At 36.2% G+C, this 20,641-nt stretch overlaps 1 protein-coding gene across 1 annotated transcript in view; it reads right to left on the reverse strand.

Moving 5' to 3' along the window:
- The window catches only part of CATSPERE (catsper channel auxiliary subunit epsilon), a 247,561-nt gene that overhangs the window by 187,189 nt on the left and 39,731 nt on the right, over positions 1-20,641 (reverse strand). The window contains exon 5 of the mRNA XM_060088382.1: positions 13,431-13,501. Coding sequence (XP_059944365.1) covers positions 13,431-13,501 — 71 coding nt within the window. The remainder of the gene's footprint in view (positions 1-13,430; positions 13,502-20,641) is intronic.

Genomic DNA, 20,641 nt, shown 5'->3' on the forward strand with positions numbered 1-20,641 from the left:
GCAAGAGAAAAAAATTCTCTCAAAAAGGGAAACCCCATAAGGCTAATAGTGGATTTCTAGGAAAAACTTTGCAGGCCAGGGGAGAGTAGGCCAGGGGAGATATACTCAAAGTGCTGCAAGAAAAAAAAAAAACTCTCAGTCAAGAACACTTTACCCAGGTAATTTGTCCTTCAAAATGAATGCAAGATAAAGATTTTCCCAAACAAACAAAAGCTGAGGAAGTTCATCATCATAAGATCTGTCTCACAAGAAATGCTGAAAAGTTCTTAAAGCCAAAATGAAAGGCCTTTAATTAGTAAAATGAAAACATATGAAAATATCCAACACACTGGTAAAGGCAAGTATATAGTCAGATTCAGAATATGTTAATATTTTAATAAGGTGATGTGTTAACCACTTACCTCTAGCATAAATGTTAAAGGGCAAAATGTATTAAAAACAGTTATGGCAACAATAATTTATTAGTAGAAACAGAATATAAAGAGATGTAAATTGTGACATCAAAAACATAAAATATGGAGGGATAGTAAAAGGGTAGAGGTTTTGTATGCAATAGAAGATAAGTAGTTATTAGCTTGAAATAATCTGTTATAGATTTTGGAGAGGGATCAAGATAACAGAGTAGGAGGATGTGGAGCTCACCTTCCCTCACAAACACATCAAAAATACATCTACATGTGGAACAAGTCTCACAGAAAACTAACTGAAAACTGGCAGAAGGTCTCCTAACAACCAAAACTGCAAGAAAGATCCCCACATAACTGGGTAGGACAGAAAAAAAAAGCACATCAGGTCAGGACCGGCACCCATGGAAGGGATCTGTAAGAAAGAGAAGATCCTCACTGGCTGTCCTAGGGAGCCCACTTACCTGCTGGGAAATCCACTGAGACAGACAGAAGGACTGGAGAAGCCTAGACTCTACTCTCAAGGAGTGCATACATGCTGGCTTGCTAACAATCAAGGAGGAGAGAGAGACTTGCACTGGTGGCTGCTGCCTTGCTGCACTTCCCAGTCTGAAGGGGCAAACACCCTTGCCCTGCTCTCTGTACACCACTGCCTGGTGCAAACTCTAGCAAAGATTCATTCTACCTATGCAGAGACAGATGGGACACCTTGGGTATGATCTGGGCAGAACTGCAGAGATCACTGTCAGCACACACATGGGAGCAGCAGATCAAACCTGGCAGATGTCAGTGGGCACACTGGGTGATGTCACAAGAATACAGAGTGGACAAGCATTGAATCTTGGGCAGACAGTCCCTGGCAGAGGACTCTAGCTAAGCAGAGACAACTGAAGAACATGGGGTATGACTAGGGGGAGCCTCAGAGCCCATTATCAGCATGTGTACACAGTGGTGGTGAGTCCAGATGTAGCAGACACTGTCAGTGTGCACACAGGGCTGCACCACAAGAACTTGGGGCTAGGCTCTAAATCTCAGGTGGACAGGCCCTGGACAGGAGTATACGGCAAGGAGCCACTCAGAGTGCCCTGGCTCCATCCACTCCACACCACAGCTTAGTGCCAAATCTGGCAGCCCTGCTCCCAGGCAGCAACACAGCCACCTCATTTAGAAAAGTAAAGACAAAAACCACATGATCATCTCAATAGACACAGAGAAAGCATTTGACAAAATTCAGCATCCATTCGAGATAAAAACTCTCACCAAAGTGGGTATATGTGGAACATATCTCAATATAATAAAAGCCATTTATGACAAACCCACAGCCAACATAATGCTCAATGCTGAAAAGCTGAAACCCTTCCCACTAAAATCTGCAACAGGACAAGGATCCCCACACTCACCATTTCTCTTCAATATAGTATTGGATGTCCTACCCACAGCAATCAAACAAGAGACATAAATAAAAGATATCCAAGTTGGAAGGGAAGAAGTAAACTACCACTATTTGCAGATGACATGATACTCTATATAGAGAACCCTAAAGTCTCCACACAAAAACTACTAGAACTAATAAATGAATTCAGCAAGGTAGCAGGACAAAAGATTAATATATAGAAATCTGTTGCATTTTTATACTAACAATGAAATATCAGAAAGAGAAAGTAAAAACACAATCCTATTGAAAAATCTCATTAAAAAAATAGGAACAAACTTAACAAAGGAGGTGAAAAATCTATACATTGAAAACTATAAAACACTGATAAAGTAAATTGAAGATAATTTAAAGAAATGGAAATATAGCCCATGCTCTTGGATGGGAAGAGTTAATATTGTTAAAATGGCCGTATTACCCAAAGCAATCTACAGATTTAGTGCAATCCCTATCAAAATACCCATGACATTTCTTCACAGAACTAGACCAAATAATGCTAAAACTTATATGGAACCATAAAAGACCCAGAATTGCCAAAGTAATCCTGAGGAAAAAGAACAAAGCTGGAGGCATAACCCTCAGACTTCAGACTATCCTACAAAGCTACATAATCAAAACATGTGGTATTGGCACAAAAACAGATGTGTAGATCAATGGATCAGAACAGAGATCTCAGAAACAAACCCACACACCTATGGTCAAATAATCTGTGACAAAGGAGGCAAGGATATATAATGGTGAAAAGGCAGTTTCTTCAACAAGTGGTATTGGGAAAGCTGGACAGCTACATGTAAATCAATGAAATTAGAACACTCCCTCACACCATATTTCAAAATACCTGAAAATGGTTTAAAGACCTAAATATAAAATAGTACATCATAAAACTCCTAGAAGAGAACATAGGCAGAACATTCTCTGACATAAATTGTACTAATGTTTTCTTAGATCAGTCTCCCAAGGCAAAAGAAATAAAAGCAAAAATAAACAAATGGGACCCAATTAAACTTAAAAGCTATTGCACAGCAAAGGAAACCATCAACAAAATGAAAAGACAACCTATGGAAAGGGAGAAATATTTGCAAATGATGCAACTGAGAAAGGGTTAATATCCAAAATATACAAGTGGTTCATACAACTCAATATAATAAAAACAAACAACCCAATCAAAAATTGGGCAAAAGACCTCTAAATAGACATTTCTCCAAAGAAGACATAGAGATGGCCAACAGGCACATAAAAGAGTCTGAATGCTGCTAATTATTAAGATAAATGCAAATCAAAACCACAATGAAGTATCGCCTTACACTGGTCAGAATGGCTATCATCAAAAGCCTACAGTCAATAAATGCTGGAGAGGGTGTGGAAGAAAGGTAACCCTCCTAAATTGTTGGTGGGAATACAAATTGGTGCAGCCACTATGGAAAACAATATGGAAGTTCCTTGAAAAACCAAAAACAGAGCTACCATATGATCCAGCTATCCCACTCCTGGGTATATATCCAGAAAAGACAAAAACTCTAATTTGATACATGCACCCCAATGTTCATAGCAGCACTATTTACAATAGCCAATATATAGAAGCAACCTAAATGTCCACCAAGAGAGGAATGGATAAAGAAGATGTGGTACATATATACAATGGAATATCACTCAGCCATAAAAAGAATGAATTATTGCCATTTGCAGCAATAATGGATGGACCTAGAGAATATTACACTTAGTGAAGTAAGTCAGAGAAAGACAAATATTATATTCCACTTATATGTGGAATCTATTAAATAATAAAGTGAATCTATATACAAAACAGAAACTAACTCACAGACATAGAAAATAAACTTATGGTTACCAAAGGGGAATGGGAAGCAGGTATAAATTAGGAGTATGGGATTAACATATACAAACTACTATACAAAAAATAGATAAGCAACAAGGATTTACTGTATAGCACAGGGAACTATATTCAAAATCTATTAATAACCTATAATGGAAAATAATCTGAAAAAAATATATGCACATAAAACTAAATCATTTTGTTGTACACCTGAAACTAACACAATATTGTGTATCAACTATATTTCAATAAAAAATGAAAAGACAATATGTTATATCTATAAGATGTTTCAACCACACACACACCAGTTATAGTAGATACATACAAGATGAATAGAAGGGAGTAAAAGAATACCACTATGGAAAATAATCAATTCACAAAAGAACAGCAAGAGAGGAAGAAAGGAACAAATGGATACAAAAGAGCCGGAACATAATTAATAAAGCAGCATTAACAAGTCCTTATCTTAAAAAAATTACTTTAAATGTAAATCAAAAGGCATACAGTGGCTGCGTGGATAAATAAAAAACAAGACCCAACTATATGCTGCCTATAAAAGACTCACCTCAGCTTCAAGGACATATATAGGCTCAAAGTGAAGGGATGGTAAAACATATTCCAGGTAAATGAAAACAAACAAACAAAAGAGTGGGGATAGCTATACTTATATCAGGAAAAATAGACTTTAAGTAAAAATGTGTAACAAGAGACAAAGAAATTTAATATATAATGATAAATACCAATTATTCAAGAGGAAATAACAATTGTAAATATATATGCACCCAACATCAGAGCATCTAATATATTATGCAAAAACTAACAGATCTAAAAGGAGAAATACACAACAATATAATAATAGTAGAGGATTCCATTTTCAACAATGGATAGATCATCTAGACAGAAAATCAATAAAGGAATGCTGTACTTGAACTATACTTTACACCAAATGGGCCTAAAGAACATTCCATCCAACAGCAGAACACACAGTCTTCTCAAGCACATATGGAACATTCTTCAGGAGAGATCAAATGTGAGGTAAAAACAAGTCTTAGCAAATTTTAAAAGATTTTAAAGATTTAAAAGAAATCATACCAAGTATCTTTTCTGATTTTTCTTCATCTTTTCATACCATGGTATGAAACTAGATCAATAACAGAGAGAATACTAGAAAATTCACAAATATGTGTAAATTAAACAACACACTTCTGAACAACCAATGGGTCAAAGATGAAATAAAAAAGGAAAATTAAAAAAAATCTTAAAACAATGAAAATAAAAACACAACATAACAAAACTTATGGGATGGAGCAATAAAAGTTCAAGTCAAACAGGGATATTTATAGTGATAAATGCCCAGACTCAGAAAAAAGAAAGACCTCAAATAAACAATATAACTTTATACCTGAAGAAAATAGAAAAAAAGAAAAAGAAAGAAACTAAATTCAAAGTTAGCAAAGGAGAGGAAATAACAGTGAAATAGAACAGGAACAAATGAGACCAAAAAAAGAAAAAAGAATAAAACTAAAAATTTTTTAAAGAGATAAACAAAATTGGCAAAACTTTAGCTAGACTACCTACAAAAAAAGAAAGAAGACTCAAATTATTGAAATCAGAAATGAAAATGAGAAAATCACTACCAATTCTACAGAAATTAAAAAAAAATCTTAAAAGACTACTATGAACAATTATAGGCCAAAATATCAGACAATCTAGTAGAAATGGATAAATTCCTAAAAATATATGACCTACCAAGAATAAATCATGAAGAAGCAGAGTATCAGACAAACCAGTTATGAGTCAGGAGCTTGAATCAGTAAGCAAAAATCACCCAACAAAGAAAAAGCCCAGTATTTGATGGCTTCATCAGTGAATTCTACCAAGCATTTAAAGAAGAATTGATACCAATTCTTTCCAAACTCTTCCAAAAAACTGAAGAGGAATGGATATTTCAAAACTCTTTTTGCAAGTGCAGCATTAGCCCAATATCAAAACCAGATAAGGGCACTACAAGAAAAGAAAACTACAGGCCAACATCCCTGATGAATACAGATCCAAATATTCTCAGTGACATACTAGCAAACCAAATTCAACAGCATATTGAAAGGATCATACATGATGATCAAGTGAGATTTGTCCCTGGAATGCAATGTATGAAAATAAATCAATGTTATAACCACATTAATAGACTGAAAGACAAAAATCATTTGATCTTCTCAATTCACACAGAAAAAGTGTTTGACAAAATACATTATCCTTGATTGATAAAAACCCTCAACAAATGGATATAGAAGGAACATACTTCATCATAATAAAGGCAAGATATGACACACCACAGCTAACATCTACTCAGTCATGAAAGGTTGAAACCTTTTCCTTTAAGGTCAGGAACAAGAAAAGGGCACTCATTCTCACCATTTCTATTCAACATAATAACTGAAGTCCTAGAGAAAGCAAGCAGGCAAGAAAAAGAAAAATAAGGCATCAGAATTGGAAAGAAAGAAGTAAAATATTCTCTGTTTGTTGATGATATAATCTTGTATATAGAAAATCCTAAAGAGTCCACCCTAAAATTGTTAGAACTAATCAATAAATTCAGGAAAGTTGCAGCATACAAAATCAACATGCAGAAATCAGTTGCATTTCTATATACTAATGATAAACTATCTGAAAAAGAAATAAAGAAAGCAACAATAGCAACACAAATAATAAAATACGTAGGAATAAATTTAACCATGGAAGTGAAAGATCTATATACCAAAAATTATAAGACATTGATGAAAGAAACTGAGGAACACTTAAATAAATGGAAAAAATATCCCATGTTCATGGATTAGAAGAGCTAATATTGTTAAAATGTTCATACTACCCAAAACCTTCTACAGAGTCAATGAAATTCGTATCAAATATCCAACGGAATTTTCACAGGAATAGAAGAAACAATTCTGAAATACATATAGAACCCCAAAGACCCCAAAGAGTCAAAGCAATCTTGAGAAAGAACAAAGCCAGAGGCATCACATTTCCTGATTTCAAAGTACAATACAAATCTATAGTAATCAAAACGGTATGGTACTGGCATTAAAATAGATACATGGAGCAATGGAACAGAATAAGGGCCCAGAATTAAACCCTTACAAATATGGTCAACTAATGTTTGACAAGGGCGCCAAGAACAGGATATGGGCAAAGAATAATCTTGAAGAGATAGTGTTGGAAAAATTGGATATCCATATGCAAAACAATGGAACTGTATCCTTACCGTATACCACTCAAAAGATCAACTCAAGGACTTCCCTGGTAGCGTAGTGGTTAAGAATCTGCCTGCCAATGCAGGGGACAAGGGTTCGAGCCCTGGTCTGGGAAGATCCCACATGCCACGCAGTAACTAAGCCCATGCGCCACAACTACTGAGCCTGTGCTCTAGATCCCGTGAGCCACAACTACTGAGCCCGTGCATCACAACTACTGAAGCCCACACACCTAGAGCCCATGCTCCACAACAAGAGAAGCTACCGCAATGAGAAGCCCACAGACCACAACAGAGTAGCCCCCACTTGCCGCAACTAGAGAAAGCCTGTGCACAGCAACAAAGACCTAACACAGCCAAAAATAAATAAATTTTAAAAAATCAACTCAAAATGGACTGAGAACTTAAATATTATACCCCAAACTGTGAAACTCTTAGAAGAAAACATAGGGAAGAATCTCTTTGATATCAGGCTTAGTAATGAATTTTTGTATATGACATCAAAAGCACAAGCAACAAAAGTAAAAATCAAAAAGTGAGAATACATTAAACTAAAATGTTTCTGCACAGCAAAGGAAGCAGATGAATAAGTTCTGGGGATCTAATGTACAGCATGGTGACTATAGTTAACAATAATATATAATAAAAAGAAAGACAGAGAAGATACTGGTATTAGGTTAGTGAAGGAATGAGAGAGTTTTAAGAAGAAATAAGTGATACCCAGCATTAAATGTGGTACAGAAATCAAACAGTAAAAGGACTAAAAAAATCCCATTAAACTTTCAGTAACATTGCCAAAGCAGTTTAAGTGGATAGACAGATAGTAGGTAGAGAGTACTGGGATAGACTGATGAAGCAGAACATTGTTACAGTGAATTTGAAAAAGATGATAATTTGAGCATGACCCCTTGGATTCTTCTACCTTCCTTTTCTGTATTCTAATCCTAGGGGAGGGAGAGAATAAAGCAAGAGAGTTTAGATGCTAATACAGTACCTGATCCATTAATTCTCTTCCCTCGGGTCAGAATTCTGGTTTGTGGGCAGAGTCAATAGGTTAGGAAAGCCCAGGGAAGAGAGGCAGTGCTCACCAGGGCCTTGTACTTGAGGTTTAATGCTTTGCAGTCTCTGTCTTGAAATTCTTAATAAATGTATCTTTGAACTTGTGGTTTGTATGTGAAGTATGATAGGAAAATGAAGCATGCACTTGGAGGTTTGGCTCATGCAGTACTGTCTCCTATTACTTATCTTCCCCATGGGACAGGCTCTTGGCCACCCACTCATTATGCCCTGGCACCTTGGGTCCTGCCTGGCCTTCCCCTTCTCACTCCTTGTCCTGAAAACTAGTTCTGGGCTCAGGTATGAGGAGGGTCAGCATAGGGTGTTTCAGTCCTGTGACATCTTGAAGTAAGGCATGCCAGCAATTGTCCTCCCTGTACCCCAGCTAGCAAAATTATGGTGTGGCTGATGGAGGCCTCACCTAGGCGGGGATGAGCTTCTTACCCACCCCCAATACAGGTACCAAAGGTGTCACAGTGCAGAGGTTGCAATATCCTTGGGGGTTGCCTATCAGCTATGGTTTGAGGTGGTAGGTCCACTGTAAGGGAAGATGTCTGGTTTGACTTCTTCATACCCCACCCCTGGCTGAAGTATTATACGTCAGTCTAATGACTGTTGAGAGGGAAAATTGAGCAGCTAATGGGCTGCACACACGCTAAGCCTGGTGACTATATGAGCTTGCACTTGACCCAAGAGTATTCTCATGTCCAAGGGAGCATGACATTATATTCCAAATAAAAAGTGCCATGACGGGTAGAGAGTAACCACAGAAGAAAGGAAAAGCTTTATATTTAATACTTTTTATGGTATTTTTCCCTTGGCTTTTGAACCAGAGGCCCTCCATATTCATTTTGTACTGCACCCAACAGATTACACAGCAAGTTATGGATGCAATAATGCAGAAATGGAAGAATATAATATACAATGGTACTTTACTCTAGATAGTAGGATTTTAGGAATTAAAAACTTTAAACACAGATGATGAGAGAACTAGAAAACTTAAAGAAACATTTGAAAAAACAGTCTAGAATGAGTCATGGGAAATAAAAAGATAGGAAATATGAAAAGATTTGAAGCATCAGGAAGGACCGAATGAAATGGTGGCATGTTTCTATTATGGAAATTTAAAAAGAAGGAAGAAAGAGAATGAGAGAAAACCAGGATTTGAAAAGATAGTAACTGAATTTTCAGAATTGATGAAAGGCTTTAATCTTCAGATTCAGGAAGTATAATAAATCAAAAGTAGGATAAGTATAAAGAAACTTACAATAGCAAAGGTTGTATAGCTCAATAGGTAAGGTTGAACTTCTTAAAACAGCTACAGAGAAAATAATGATTACCTACAGAAGGAAAAACCATTAGACAGAGAGCAGACTTCTCAACTGCAATGGCAGAAGCCAGAAGTCAATGAAAAATAATTCTAAGGCCTTGAAAATCAAAGGTTAAAGATACATGAACATATTAATATAAGACAGAACATAAGTTGAAAAGCATTACAAGTGAGAAACAAGGTCACTACAAACAAAGTTTCAATTCTCCAAAAAATCTTAATAATTCTAAAGTTATATGCACCTAAAATATAAACTCAAAATAAAAAGCAAAAATTTAGATACCTACAAGGAAAAGTGACATATCTACCATCATAGTGGGAAATTTTAGCCAATGTGAAGTCAACAATGAGTCAAATAAGTACACAAGGCTTTGAACAGTACACTTAACACACCTGATCTACTGGAAATAATAGCATACTTCATCCAACAATACAAAAATATATTTTCTTTAGGTATACATGAGAAATTTATAAAATCTGACTACGTGTTAAGCCAAAGATTTGATTCTAACACTTTTGTGATCACAATACAATTAGGTTAGAATTCAATAACAAAACAATAATTTAAAAGACTCATGTCTGTAAGTTTAAAAATGCATTTCTAAACAACTCATTGGTCAAACAAATTGTAGCAGTTACTAGACAATTATTTCTGAGCAATAATGAAAAATTACAATTATGAGATATTCCACTATTTGTTGATGCAACTATAGAGGTACTTAGAAGAAATTTTATTTCCTTAAACACATACATTCGAAAAAAAGAAAGTCTTAAGCCTAGTAGGCTAAATAACTAATTCAAAAATTTTAGAAAAACAAACTCAAAAAAAGAAATAATGTAAAAAACAAATTGAGATGAAATAGACAACAATACAAAAGCTCAATAAAGCCAAAAGATTGTTCTTTGAAAAGACTAATAAAATAGAAATATCTCTAGGAAGAAGAACAAGGAAATAGAAGGAAGGCACAAATAAAAATATTAGAAATGATAAAAGAGAGGCATACCTACAATTACTTCAGAGATTAAACAAATATAAGAGGATATTATGGACAACTTTATGACATTAAAATTGATACTAAAATTGCTTACTGAAGACATGGATGAATTCCTGGAAATAAAATACTACAAAAATGGATTTTATAAGAATTAGAACTCCAAAATAGGATTTTAACCATTAAAGAAATTGGGTTAATAGTTATAAAATTTTCCCCCCCACACTCAAAAAATCCAGGTCCAGGTAGGTTTCTATGCAAGTTTCCATCAAATATTCAAGGAACATATATTTCCAATCTTATACAAAATCTCTCAGAGAATAGAAAGGAACAACTCATCCTAACTTACATGATGAGTCTAGCATAGCCTTGATATCAAAAGAGGAAAAGGATAGTACAAGGGGAGTAAAACCACAGGCTAATCTAACTCATGTATATTCGCACACAAAAAAAAACCTAAATAATATTAGCAAATGGAATCTGTCAATGAATATGAAAGTTAATTCATCAAGACCAAGTTGGCTTATTCCAGAAACACAAGGTTAGTTTAATATGGAAATATTAATAACTATTATCCATCAGATTAACATAGTAAAAGAGAAAAACAGTATGAACTTTTATGTGGAAGAGAAAAAAACTTTGAATAAATTTCAACACCAATTCATAAAAAAATTCACAGCCACCTTGGAATAAAAGGGACCTTCCTTAACCAGGTAAAGTTTAACTCATAACCTGTAGCAAATATTATACAAAATAGTGAAATGATGAGAGCCTTCCTTTTAAGATCAGGAATAAAATAAGGAGACCTGCTATCACCCTTCTAAGAAACATTGTATTTGATGTTCTAGACATGCAGTAAGAATAAAAGGAATGGAAACCATACTTATCAGAAAGAAAAACAAAATCATCGGGGCCTCCCTGGTGGCGCAAGTGGTTGAGAGTCCGCCTGCCGATGCAGGGGATACGGGTTCGTGCCCCGGTCTGGGAGGATCCCATGTGCCGCGGAGCGGCTGGGCCCGTGAGCCATGGCCGCTGAGCCTGCGCGTCCGGAGCCTGCGCGTCCGGAGCCTGTGCTCCACAACGGGGGAGGCCACAACAGTGAGAGGCCCGCATACTGCAAAAAAAAAAAAAAAAAAAAAAAAAAAAAAAAAAGAAAAACAAAATCATCATTATTTGCAAGTAATCTGATTTTTTTAAATTCCAAGATAATATATAAATAAATTATCACAATATAAGAGTTTAGCAATGTTGCTGAATGCATAAATCAACATTCAAAAGTAAATTGTATTCTACACAACAGGAATAACTGGTTAGAAATTGTAATTTAAAAAATTTGACTATAATAGCAAAAAAAAAGTACCTAGGAATAAGTCTAATAAAAATGTCCTGGAACCTTTATTAAAAATTACAAAATCTTGGGCCTCCCTGGTGGCGCAAGTGGTTGGGAGTCCGCCTGCCGATGCAGGGGATACGGGTTCGTGCCCCGGTCTGGGAGGATCCCATGTGCCGCGGAGCGGCTGGGCCCGTGAGCCATGGCCGCTGAGCCTGCGTGTCCGGAGCCTGCGTGTCCGGAGCCTGTGCTCCGCGGCGGGGGAGGCCGCAACAGTGAGAGGCCCGCATACCGCAAAAAAAAAAAAAAAAAAAAAAAAAAAAAATTACAAAATCTTATTGGTAGACATGTAAAAAGACCTAAGTAAATGGAGGGTTATATATTATTCAGGAGTAGAAAGACACCCCAAATTGATTAAAATATTTAGACAAATTATAAAAATCCCAGCTAAGGTTTTTGTAGAATTTGACAAACCAATTGCAAAAATTTATAGGAAGGAAAAATAAGCCCATGATATAGCTAAGAAATTCCTGAAGGAGGACAAGAGTTGGGGTCAGGGTGGGGTGGGTATTTGTACTATCACTTCTCAAGATTTAAAAAATAAAGTTATAGTAATACAGATAATGCAGCATCTGTTCAAGTGTAGACAAATATATCAGCTAATCCATTTGTGGTTAACTAAAGCTAAATACTCTTAAAACACATTAATTACTTTTCTTTTGCATTACTTACAGAACCTTGCTTCCTGGTAAGACTCGGGGAGAGTGGCAGTAATTCAGAGAAGAATGGGTAAATGTGTACTCCTGGTGGGGCTTGCTGAAATCTAGCTATCAGGACTTTCAATTCAAAGGTTACACATAAACTGCAGAGCCGTCTGACTTTAAGGGACCACGTAAACCAGGACAGTGAAATTATCGGCAACAATTATGCTTTACTGAAGACACAAGTATTCTGATAGGTTCTGTTTGGGTCATATGGCCATCCTCAACTAATTGCTGAAGCCAATGAAATGTGGGGCTGTGGAGGTAGTACCACATAAATCACATGAACTTAATTTCACCACAGAATAGGGGAGGGATGGTTCCCTCAAAGGAAGGGATGTTAAGTAGATAAAAAGAATTAGGTACATTACAGTCATCTGGAGAGCAGGGACCACATAAGACAGTTCTTTTTATCCTATACAGTGCTTAGGATATGCTTGGACTATGATACCAAAAACAAAAACAAAAACAAAACTCTGACTCATTGATGCATTTTACTTATTGATTTTATAATGCTATTAACTATTTTTTCTTGTACCAGTTTTTCCTTCTTAGTTATATTCATTCAACATCATGTTAAAAAGAGTTTGAAGAGCTATCTAAAAAAACGAGAGTGCTTTTGGAATATAATGTATACAATGGAAACAGAAGAAGCCTGTAATCTGAAAAACCAGAGTCAATTTCCAATGCTATCTTTTAGTAGCTGCATATTTTTTCCAAATTATTTAACCTATCCAAGCTTACAATCCCTCATTTATAATAAAGATAGTAATACTTACATTTAACTGGTAATTATGAAAACTGACATAGCTAATTTACATAAAGTATGACCATGTAGAAGCAGTATATGTTCAAATAGTGGTTGCTATTGTTATTTTTACTGTTTGTTCTTCACTATTAGTTGGGCATTAGTTGGGTACGTTTGAGGATATCTTGATTGGTGAATAAAAGCTTATATGGTAACTATAATGCAGATAATCAATTTGTGGTTAACTAAAGCTAAATACTCTTAAAACACATTAATTACCTTTCTTTTGCATTACTTACATAACCTTATAATACCACAGAAAGCAAGTATAAGAACTGTCCACAGATAAATAGCGTTCTTCTTCTAAATCCTAAAAGAAAATGCAAAAGAAACTATGATAAATTTAGATGACTGATTGCTTCTATTATATTTGTCTTTGTGAAATTATATATATACATCTTTTCACATATTATATATATATATATATTTTTTTACCCCCAGTTCCTAATATTTGGTCTTTGACCCTGGTTCCTGACACCTAACTCCTAACACTTTTTAATTTCCTGAGTAATAGGAACATCTGGCACAGAGCCCCTAAATTCCTTTTGTTCTAATGAGGTAACTCTTGGTGGGCTCCTGGCTGGGAAATGATCACTGGAAAAACCAACCCATGGTTAAAAGCTTGGAACTTTCAGCTCAGCCTCCCCCCATTCTCTGGAGAGTGGAGAAGGGCTGGAAAATGAGTCAATAATCAATCATGCCTACTTGATGAAGTCTCCATAAAAATCCTTAAAGTACGAGAGTAAGAGAGCTTCCAGGTTGGTGGACACATCCACATGCCAGCAGGTGATGTACCCAACTGCACAATGACAGAAGTTCCTGTACTCAGAACCCTTCTGAACCTTGCCCTATGTACTTCTTGACCTTGTTGTTCATCTGGATCCTTTTACCATATTCTTTATTTTAACCAGTAAATGTGTTTCCCTGAGTTCTGCGAGTTGTTTAGCAAATTACTGAAATTGAGGAGAAAGTTATGGGAACCTGGATTTATCACCAGTTAGTCAGAAGTATAGGTGACAACCAGGGATTTAATATTGGCAACTGAAGTGGGTGCAGTCTTGTGGGACTGAGCCCTTAACTTGTGGGATGTGACATTAACTCTAGGTAGATATTGCTGGAACTTTGAATGGTAGTACCCCCAGCTGATATAGGAGAATTGGTCAATGTTGAACCACCACCCACCCCCCCGACCAATATCTGGACACAGAAGTGTTCTATGCAACTGTACAAATGAAAACAGTGAATTTTCCTCAAAAGTCTTCTTCAATGAAACACAACTCAATTAATTTTCTTGTTTAATTGTTCTCAACAAGAGATGAATTTGCTTGCAAAGAAGTGCTTGGCAATGCTTGGAGACATTCTTTGGTTGTTTTAACTGAGGCCTTTTGAGTGCATTTCAAAAGTCACACATACCTTCTTAAAGGCTGTAAGGTCTGAGCACTATATATAAATGACAAATATATTCCTATATATACATATATTAGTGTGTACATATTTTTTACATAACATTACACATTTATGTGGACTTCCAACACATAACAAAAGGGAGAGAAATCCTTTACTTCCTCAGGAATTGTGTTCATGAAACTGGGAAACACACAAACTCAAAAAGCCAATTTCAAATATTTTTCAATCTACAGGGATTGAATTGTGAACTACTATATTCATCTGGCCTCTCCCACTTCACCCTGTCTACATGTTCCCTGAAAATACAGGTTACTAAGTAAAAGGAAAGCAACAGAACTTAGAGAAACACTTTACTCATGGGAAAAAATAAAAGTAAAAAGAAGGCACAAGCCCCAAAGTAAAGGTAGGACTTGTCACATGAAGTCTTTACACAGCAATGGCTTTAGATACACTTATGTGGGAACATCAACTATAAGGTGTGTGGGCAGTACTTTGTTATGAACTAGTACGGTGCCATTGCTTTAAAATTCCTTATTGTTAGGGGTGGAGTGAAGATGGTGGAGTAGGAGGACACAACTACTAGGTGCTGGTGGAGGACCTCAGACACCAAAGGGGACAGGAGGATTCCCCACGTCACCAGGTAGGACAGGGAAGGAAGGAGTGGGGGGAAGAAAAGTTGGAGGTAGGATGGGACTGGCACCCTTGAGGGAGGCTGGGGGAGGGGAGAGGTTCCTACACTCAGAGGGGTCCACTTATGGCATGCGGATTGATGGGGACGGAGAGGGACCTTCTGGGGATTGGGGGATCAGAGGGGAACGCGGCCAGCATCTCCCCTGCCACTTGCACCCTGGCAAGCCTCCTGGGGTACTGGGCCTGAATCCCACCTGGTCCCCTCTGACTGGTCAGATCCTGGGCCTAAGCACCCCTGCTGAGGCCTCTTTCAGCCGCACAGGTCCTGGACCTAACCCCCACCCCTCAACTAAGGGCTTTTCTGGCTGCACTGGTCCCATGTCTAAGCCCCACTGCCTGCTAATGCCTTTTCTGTCTGCTCAGGTCCTGGGTCTGAGCCCCATAGCCCCCAGGGCTCCTCCAGCTTTTTCAAAAAAAATTCTTACTTTTTAATCTTATTTTTTATTTTATTTTTTCATTTTAAATATTATATATATATATATATATATATATATTTGCTGTTTTGGTTCTGTTTTGTTTTGTTGTGGTGATTACATTTTTATTTTTATTTTTTCTAATGTATTTTTAATTTTCTAATTTTATTTGATTTTTTATTTATTGTTATTCTGCTTTTTTTTTGTTTGTTGCCTTTTTTTTTTTTTTTTTTTGCCACACTGCGTAGCTTGCAGGATCTTGCCTGAGCTCCTGTGGTGGGTGTGTGGAGTCCAAAACACTGGAGTAACAGAGAAGCTCAGATCCCAAGGAATGTTAAGTGGTGTAAATTCTCCCAGAGGTCTTCATCTCAGCACCAAGACCCAGCTCCAACCAAGTGCCTGCACACTCCAGTGTTGGATGCCTCAGGCAAAACAACCAGCACAATAGGAACACAGACCCACAATTCAAAAAAAAAAAAAAAAAAAAAACGAGATGACTAAAAATATGTTACAGATCAAGGAGCAAGGTAAAAACTTATAAGACCAAATAAATGAAGAGAAAATAGGCAAACTACCTGAAAAATAATCCAGAGTAATGATAGTAAAGATGATCCAAAATCTTGGAAATAGATGGAGCCATGGATTGAGAAAATACAAGAAATGTGTAACAAGGACTTAGAAGAACTAAAGCACAAACAAACAAGGATGAACAACACAATAACTGAAATGAAAAGAAGGAATCAATACCAGAATAACTGAGGCAGAAGAATGGATAAGTGACCTGGAAGACAGAATGGTGGAAATAACTGCTGAAGAGCAGCATAAAGAAAAAAGAATGAAAAGAAATGAGGACAGTCTCAGGGACCTCTAGGACAACATTAAATGCCCCATATTCGAATTATAGTGGTCCTAGAAGGAGAAGAGAAAGAGAAAGAGAAAAGTTCTGAGAAAATTTCTGAAGAGATTAGAGTCAAAAACTTCCCTAAGATGGGAAAAGAAATAGCCACCCAAGTCCAGGAATTGCAGAGTCCATACAGGATAAACCCAAGGAGAAACACACCAAGACACATATTAATCAAACTAAGAAAAATTAAATTCAAAGAAAAAAATTAAAAGCAGCAAGGGAGAAGCAACAAATAGCATACAAGGGAATCCCCATAAGGTTATCAGCTGCTTTTACACAGAAAATCTGCAGACCAGAAGGGAGTGGCAGGATACATTTAAAGTGATGAAAGGGAAAAATCTACAATGAAGATTACTCCACCCAGCAAGGATCTCATTCAGATTCAACAGAGAAATCAAAAGCTTTACAGATAAGCAAAAGCTAAGAGAATTCAGCACCATAAAACAAGCTTTACAACAAATTCTAAAGAAACTTCTCTAGGCGGGAAACACAAGAGAAGAAAAAGACCCACAAAAACAAATGCAAAACAATTAAGAATATGGTAATAGGAATATACATATTGATAATTACCTTGAATGTAAATGGATTAAATTCTCCAACCAAAAGACCCAGACTGGCTGAATGGATTCAAAAAGAAGACCCATATATATGCTGTCTACAAGAGACCCTCTTCAGACCTAGGGACACATACAGACTGAAAGTGAGGGGATGGAAAAAGATATTCCATGCAAATGAAAATTGAAAGAAAGCTGGAGTGGCAATACTCATATCAGATAAAATAGACTTTAAAATAAAGACTGTTACAAGAAACAGGGAAGGACACTATATAATGATCAAGGGATCAATCCAAGAATAAGATATAACAATTATAAATATTTATGCACCTGTCATAGGAGCACCTCAATACATAAGGCAAATGCTAACAGCCATAAAAGGGGAAATCAACAGCAACACAATAATAGTGGGGACTTTAACACCCCACTTACACCAATGGACAGATCATCCAAACAGAAAATGAATAAGGAAACACAAGCTTTAAGTGACACAATAGACCAGATAGATTTCATTGATATTTATAGGACATTCCACCCAAAAGCAGCAGAATACACTTTCGTCTCAAGTGTATACGGAACATTCTCCAGGATAGATCACATCTTAGCTCACAAATCAAGCCTTGGTAAATTTATGACAATTGCAATTATATCAAGCATCCTTTCGGACCACAACTCTGAGATTAGAAATCAATTACAGTAAGAAACTGTAAAAAACATAAACACATGGAGGTTAAACAGTACACTACTAAATAACCAAGAACTCACTGTAGAAATCAAAGAGTAAATTAAAAAATACATAGAAACAAATGACAGTGAAAACACAATGACCCAAAACCTATGGAATGCAGCAAAAGCAGTTCTAAGGGGAAGTTTATAGCAATTCAATCTCACCTCGGGAAACAAGAAAAATCTCAAATAAACAATCTAACCTTACACATAAAGCAACTAGAGAAAGAAGAAGAAGAAGAACAACAACAAAAAACCCCCAAAGTTAGAAGAAGGAAACAAATCATAAAGATCAGAGCAGAAATAAATGAAATAGAAATGAAGAAAACAATAGCAAAGATCAACAAAACTAAAAGTTGGTTCTTCAAGAAGATAAACAAAATTGATAAACCTAGCCGGACTCATCAAGAAAAAAAGGGAGAGGATTCAAATCAATAAAATTAGAAATGAAAAAAGAGAAATTACAACTGACAGCACAGAAATACAAAGGATCATAAGAGACTACTACAAGCAACTATATGCGAAGAAAATGGACAACTTGGAAGAAATGGACAAATTATCAGAAAGGTACAAACTTTCAAGACTGAACCAGGAAGAAATAGAAAATATAAACAGACAATCACAAATAGTGAAATTGAAACTGTAATTAAAAATCTTCCAACAAACAAAAATCCAGGACCATATGGCTTCACAGGACAATTCTATCAAACATTTAGAGAAGAGCTAACACCCATCTTTCTGAAACTCTTCCAAAAGATTGCAGAGGGAGGAACACTCCCAAACTCATTCTATGAGGCCACCCTGATACCAAAACCAGATAAAGATATCACAAAAAAAGAAAATTACAGACCAATATCACTGATGAACATGGACGCAAAAATCCTCAACAAAATACTAGCAAACAGAATCCAACAACACATTAAAAAGATCATACACCATGACCAAGTGGTATTTATCCCAGGGATGCAAGGATTCTTCAATATACGCAAGACAATCAATGTGATACACCATATTAACAAATTAAAGAATTAAATTACTAATAATAAAATAAAATTTAATTTTAAAATTAAATTTAATAATTAAATTATTGTCTCAATAGATGCAGGAAAAGCTTTTGACAAAATTCAACACCCATTCATGATAAAAACTCCCCAGAATGTAGGCATAGAGGGAACCTACCTCAACATAAAAGGCCATATATGACAAACCCACAACAAAAATCATTCTCAATGGTGAAAAACTAAAACCATTTCCTCTAAGATCAGGAAAAAGACAAGGGTGCCCACTCTCACCACTATTACTCAACATACTTTTGGAAGTTCTAGCCACAGGGGTCAGAGAAGAAAAAGAAATAAAAGGAATCCAAATCATAAAAGAAGAAGTAAAACTGTCACTGTTTGCAGATGACATGATAGTATAGATAGAAAATCCTAAAAATGCTACCAAAAAGCTACTAGAGCTAATCAATGAATCTGGTAAAGTAGCAGGATACAAAATTAATGTACAGAGATCTCTTGCATTCTTATACACTAACAATGAAGAATCTGAAAGAGAAATTAAGGAAACAATCCCAGTTACCATTGCAACAACAACAACAAAAAATATCTAGGAATAAACCTACCTAAGGAGGCAAAAGACCTGTACTCAGAAAACTATGAAACACTGATGAAAGAAATCAAAGATGACACGAACGTATGGAGAGACATACCATGTTCTTGGATTGGAAGAATCAATATTGTGAAAATGACTATACCACCCAAAGCAATCTACAGATTCAATGCAATCCCTATCAAATTAGCAATGTCATTTTTCACAGAATTAGAACAAAAAATTTTACAATTTATATGGAAACACAGAAGACCCTGAATTAGCCAAAACAATTTTGGGAAAGAAAAACAGAGCTGGAGGAATCAGACTCCCTGACTTCAGACTCTACTACAAAGCTACAGTCATCAAAAGAGTATGGTAGTGGCACAAAAACAGAAGTACAGCTCAAGGGAAAAAACAGAAAGCCCAGAGATAAACCCATGCACTTGTGGTCACCTAAGCTACAACAAAGGAGGCAAGAATACACAATGGAAAAAAGACAGTCTCTTCAATAAGTGGTGTTGGGAAAACAGGACAGGTACATGTGAAAGAATGAAATTAGAACACTCCCTAACACCATACACAAAAATGAACTTAAAATGGATTAAAGACCTAAATGTAAGACTGGACACTATAAAACTCTTAGAAGAAAACATAGGCAAAACCCTCTTTGACATAAATCACGGCAAGATCTTTTTTGACCCACCTCCTAGAGTAATGAAAATAAAAACAAAAATAAACAAATGGGACCTAATGAAACTTAAAAGCTTCTGCACAGCAAAGGAAACCATAAACAAGATGAAATGACAACCCTCAGAATGGGAGAAAATATTTGCAAAGGAAGCAATGGATAAAGGATTAATCTCAAAAATATACAAACAGCTCATGCAGCTCAATATCAAAAAACCAAACAACCCAATCAAAAAAAGGGGAGAAGATATAAATAGACATTTCTCCAAAGAAGACATACAGATGGCCAAGAGGCATGTGAAAAGATGCTCAACATCACTATTTACTAGAGAAATGCAAGTCAAAACTACAATGAGCTACTGGTCAAATGAGCATCATTGAAAAATCCACAAACAGTAAATGCTGGAGAGGGTGTGGAGAAAAGGGAACCCTCTTGCACTCTTGGTGGGAATGTAAATTGATACAGCCACTATGGAGAA

This window comes from Mesoplodon densirostris, chromosome 2 (assembly GCF_025265405.1).
Source record: "Mesoplodon densirostris isolate mMesDen1 chromosome 2, mMesDen1 primary haplotype, whole genome shotgun sequence".
Taxonomy (NCBI): domain Eukaryota; kingdom Metazoa; phylum Chordata; class Mammalia; order Artiodactyla; family Ziphiidae; genus Mesoplodon; species Mesoplodon densirostris.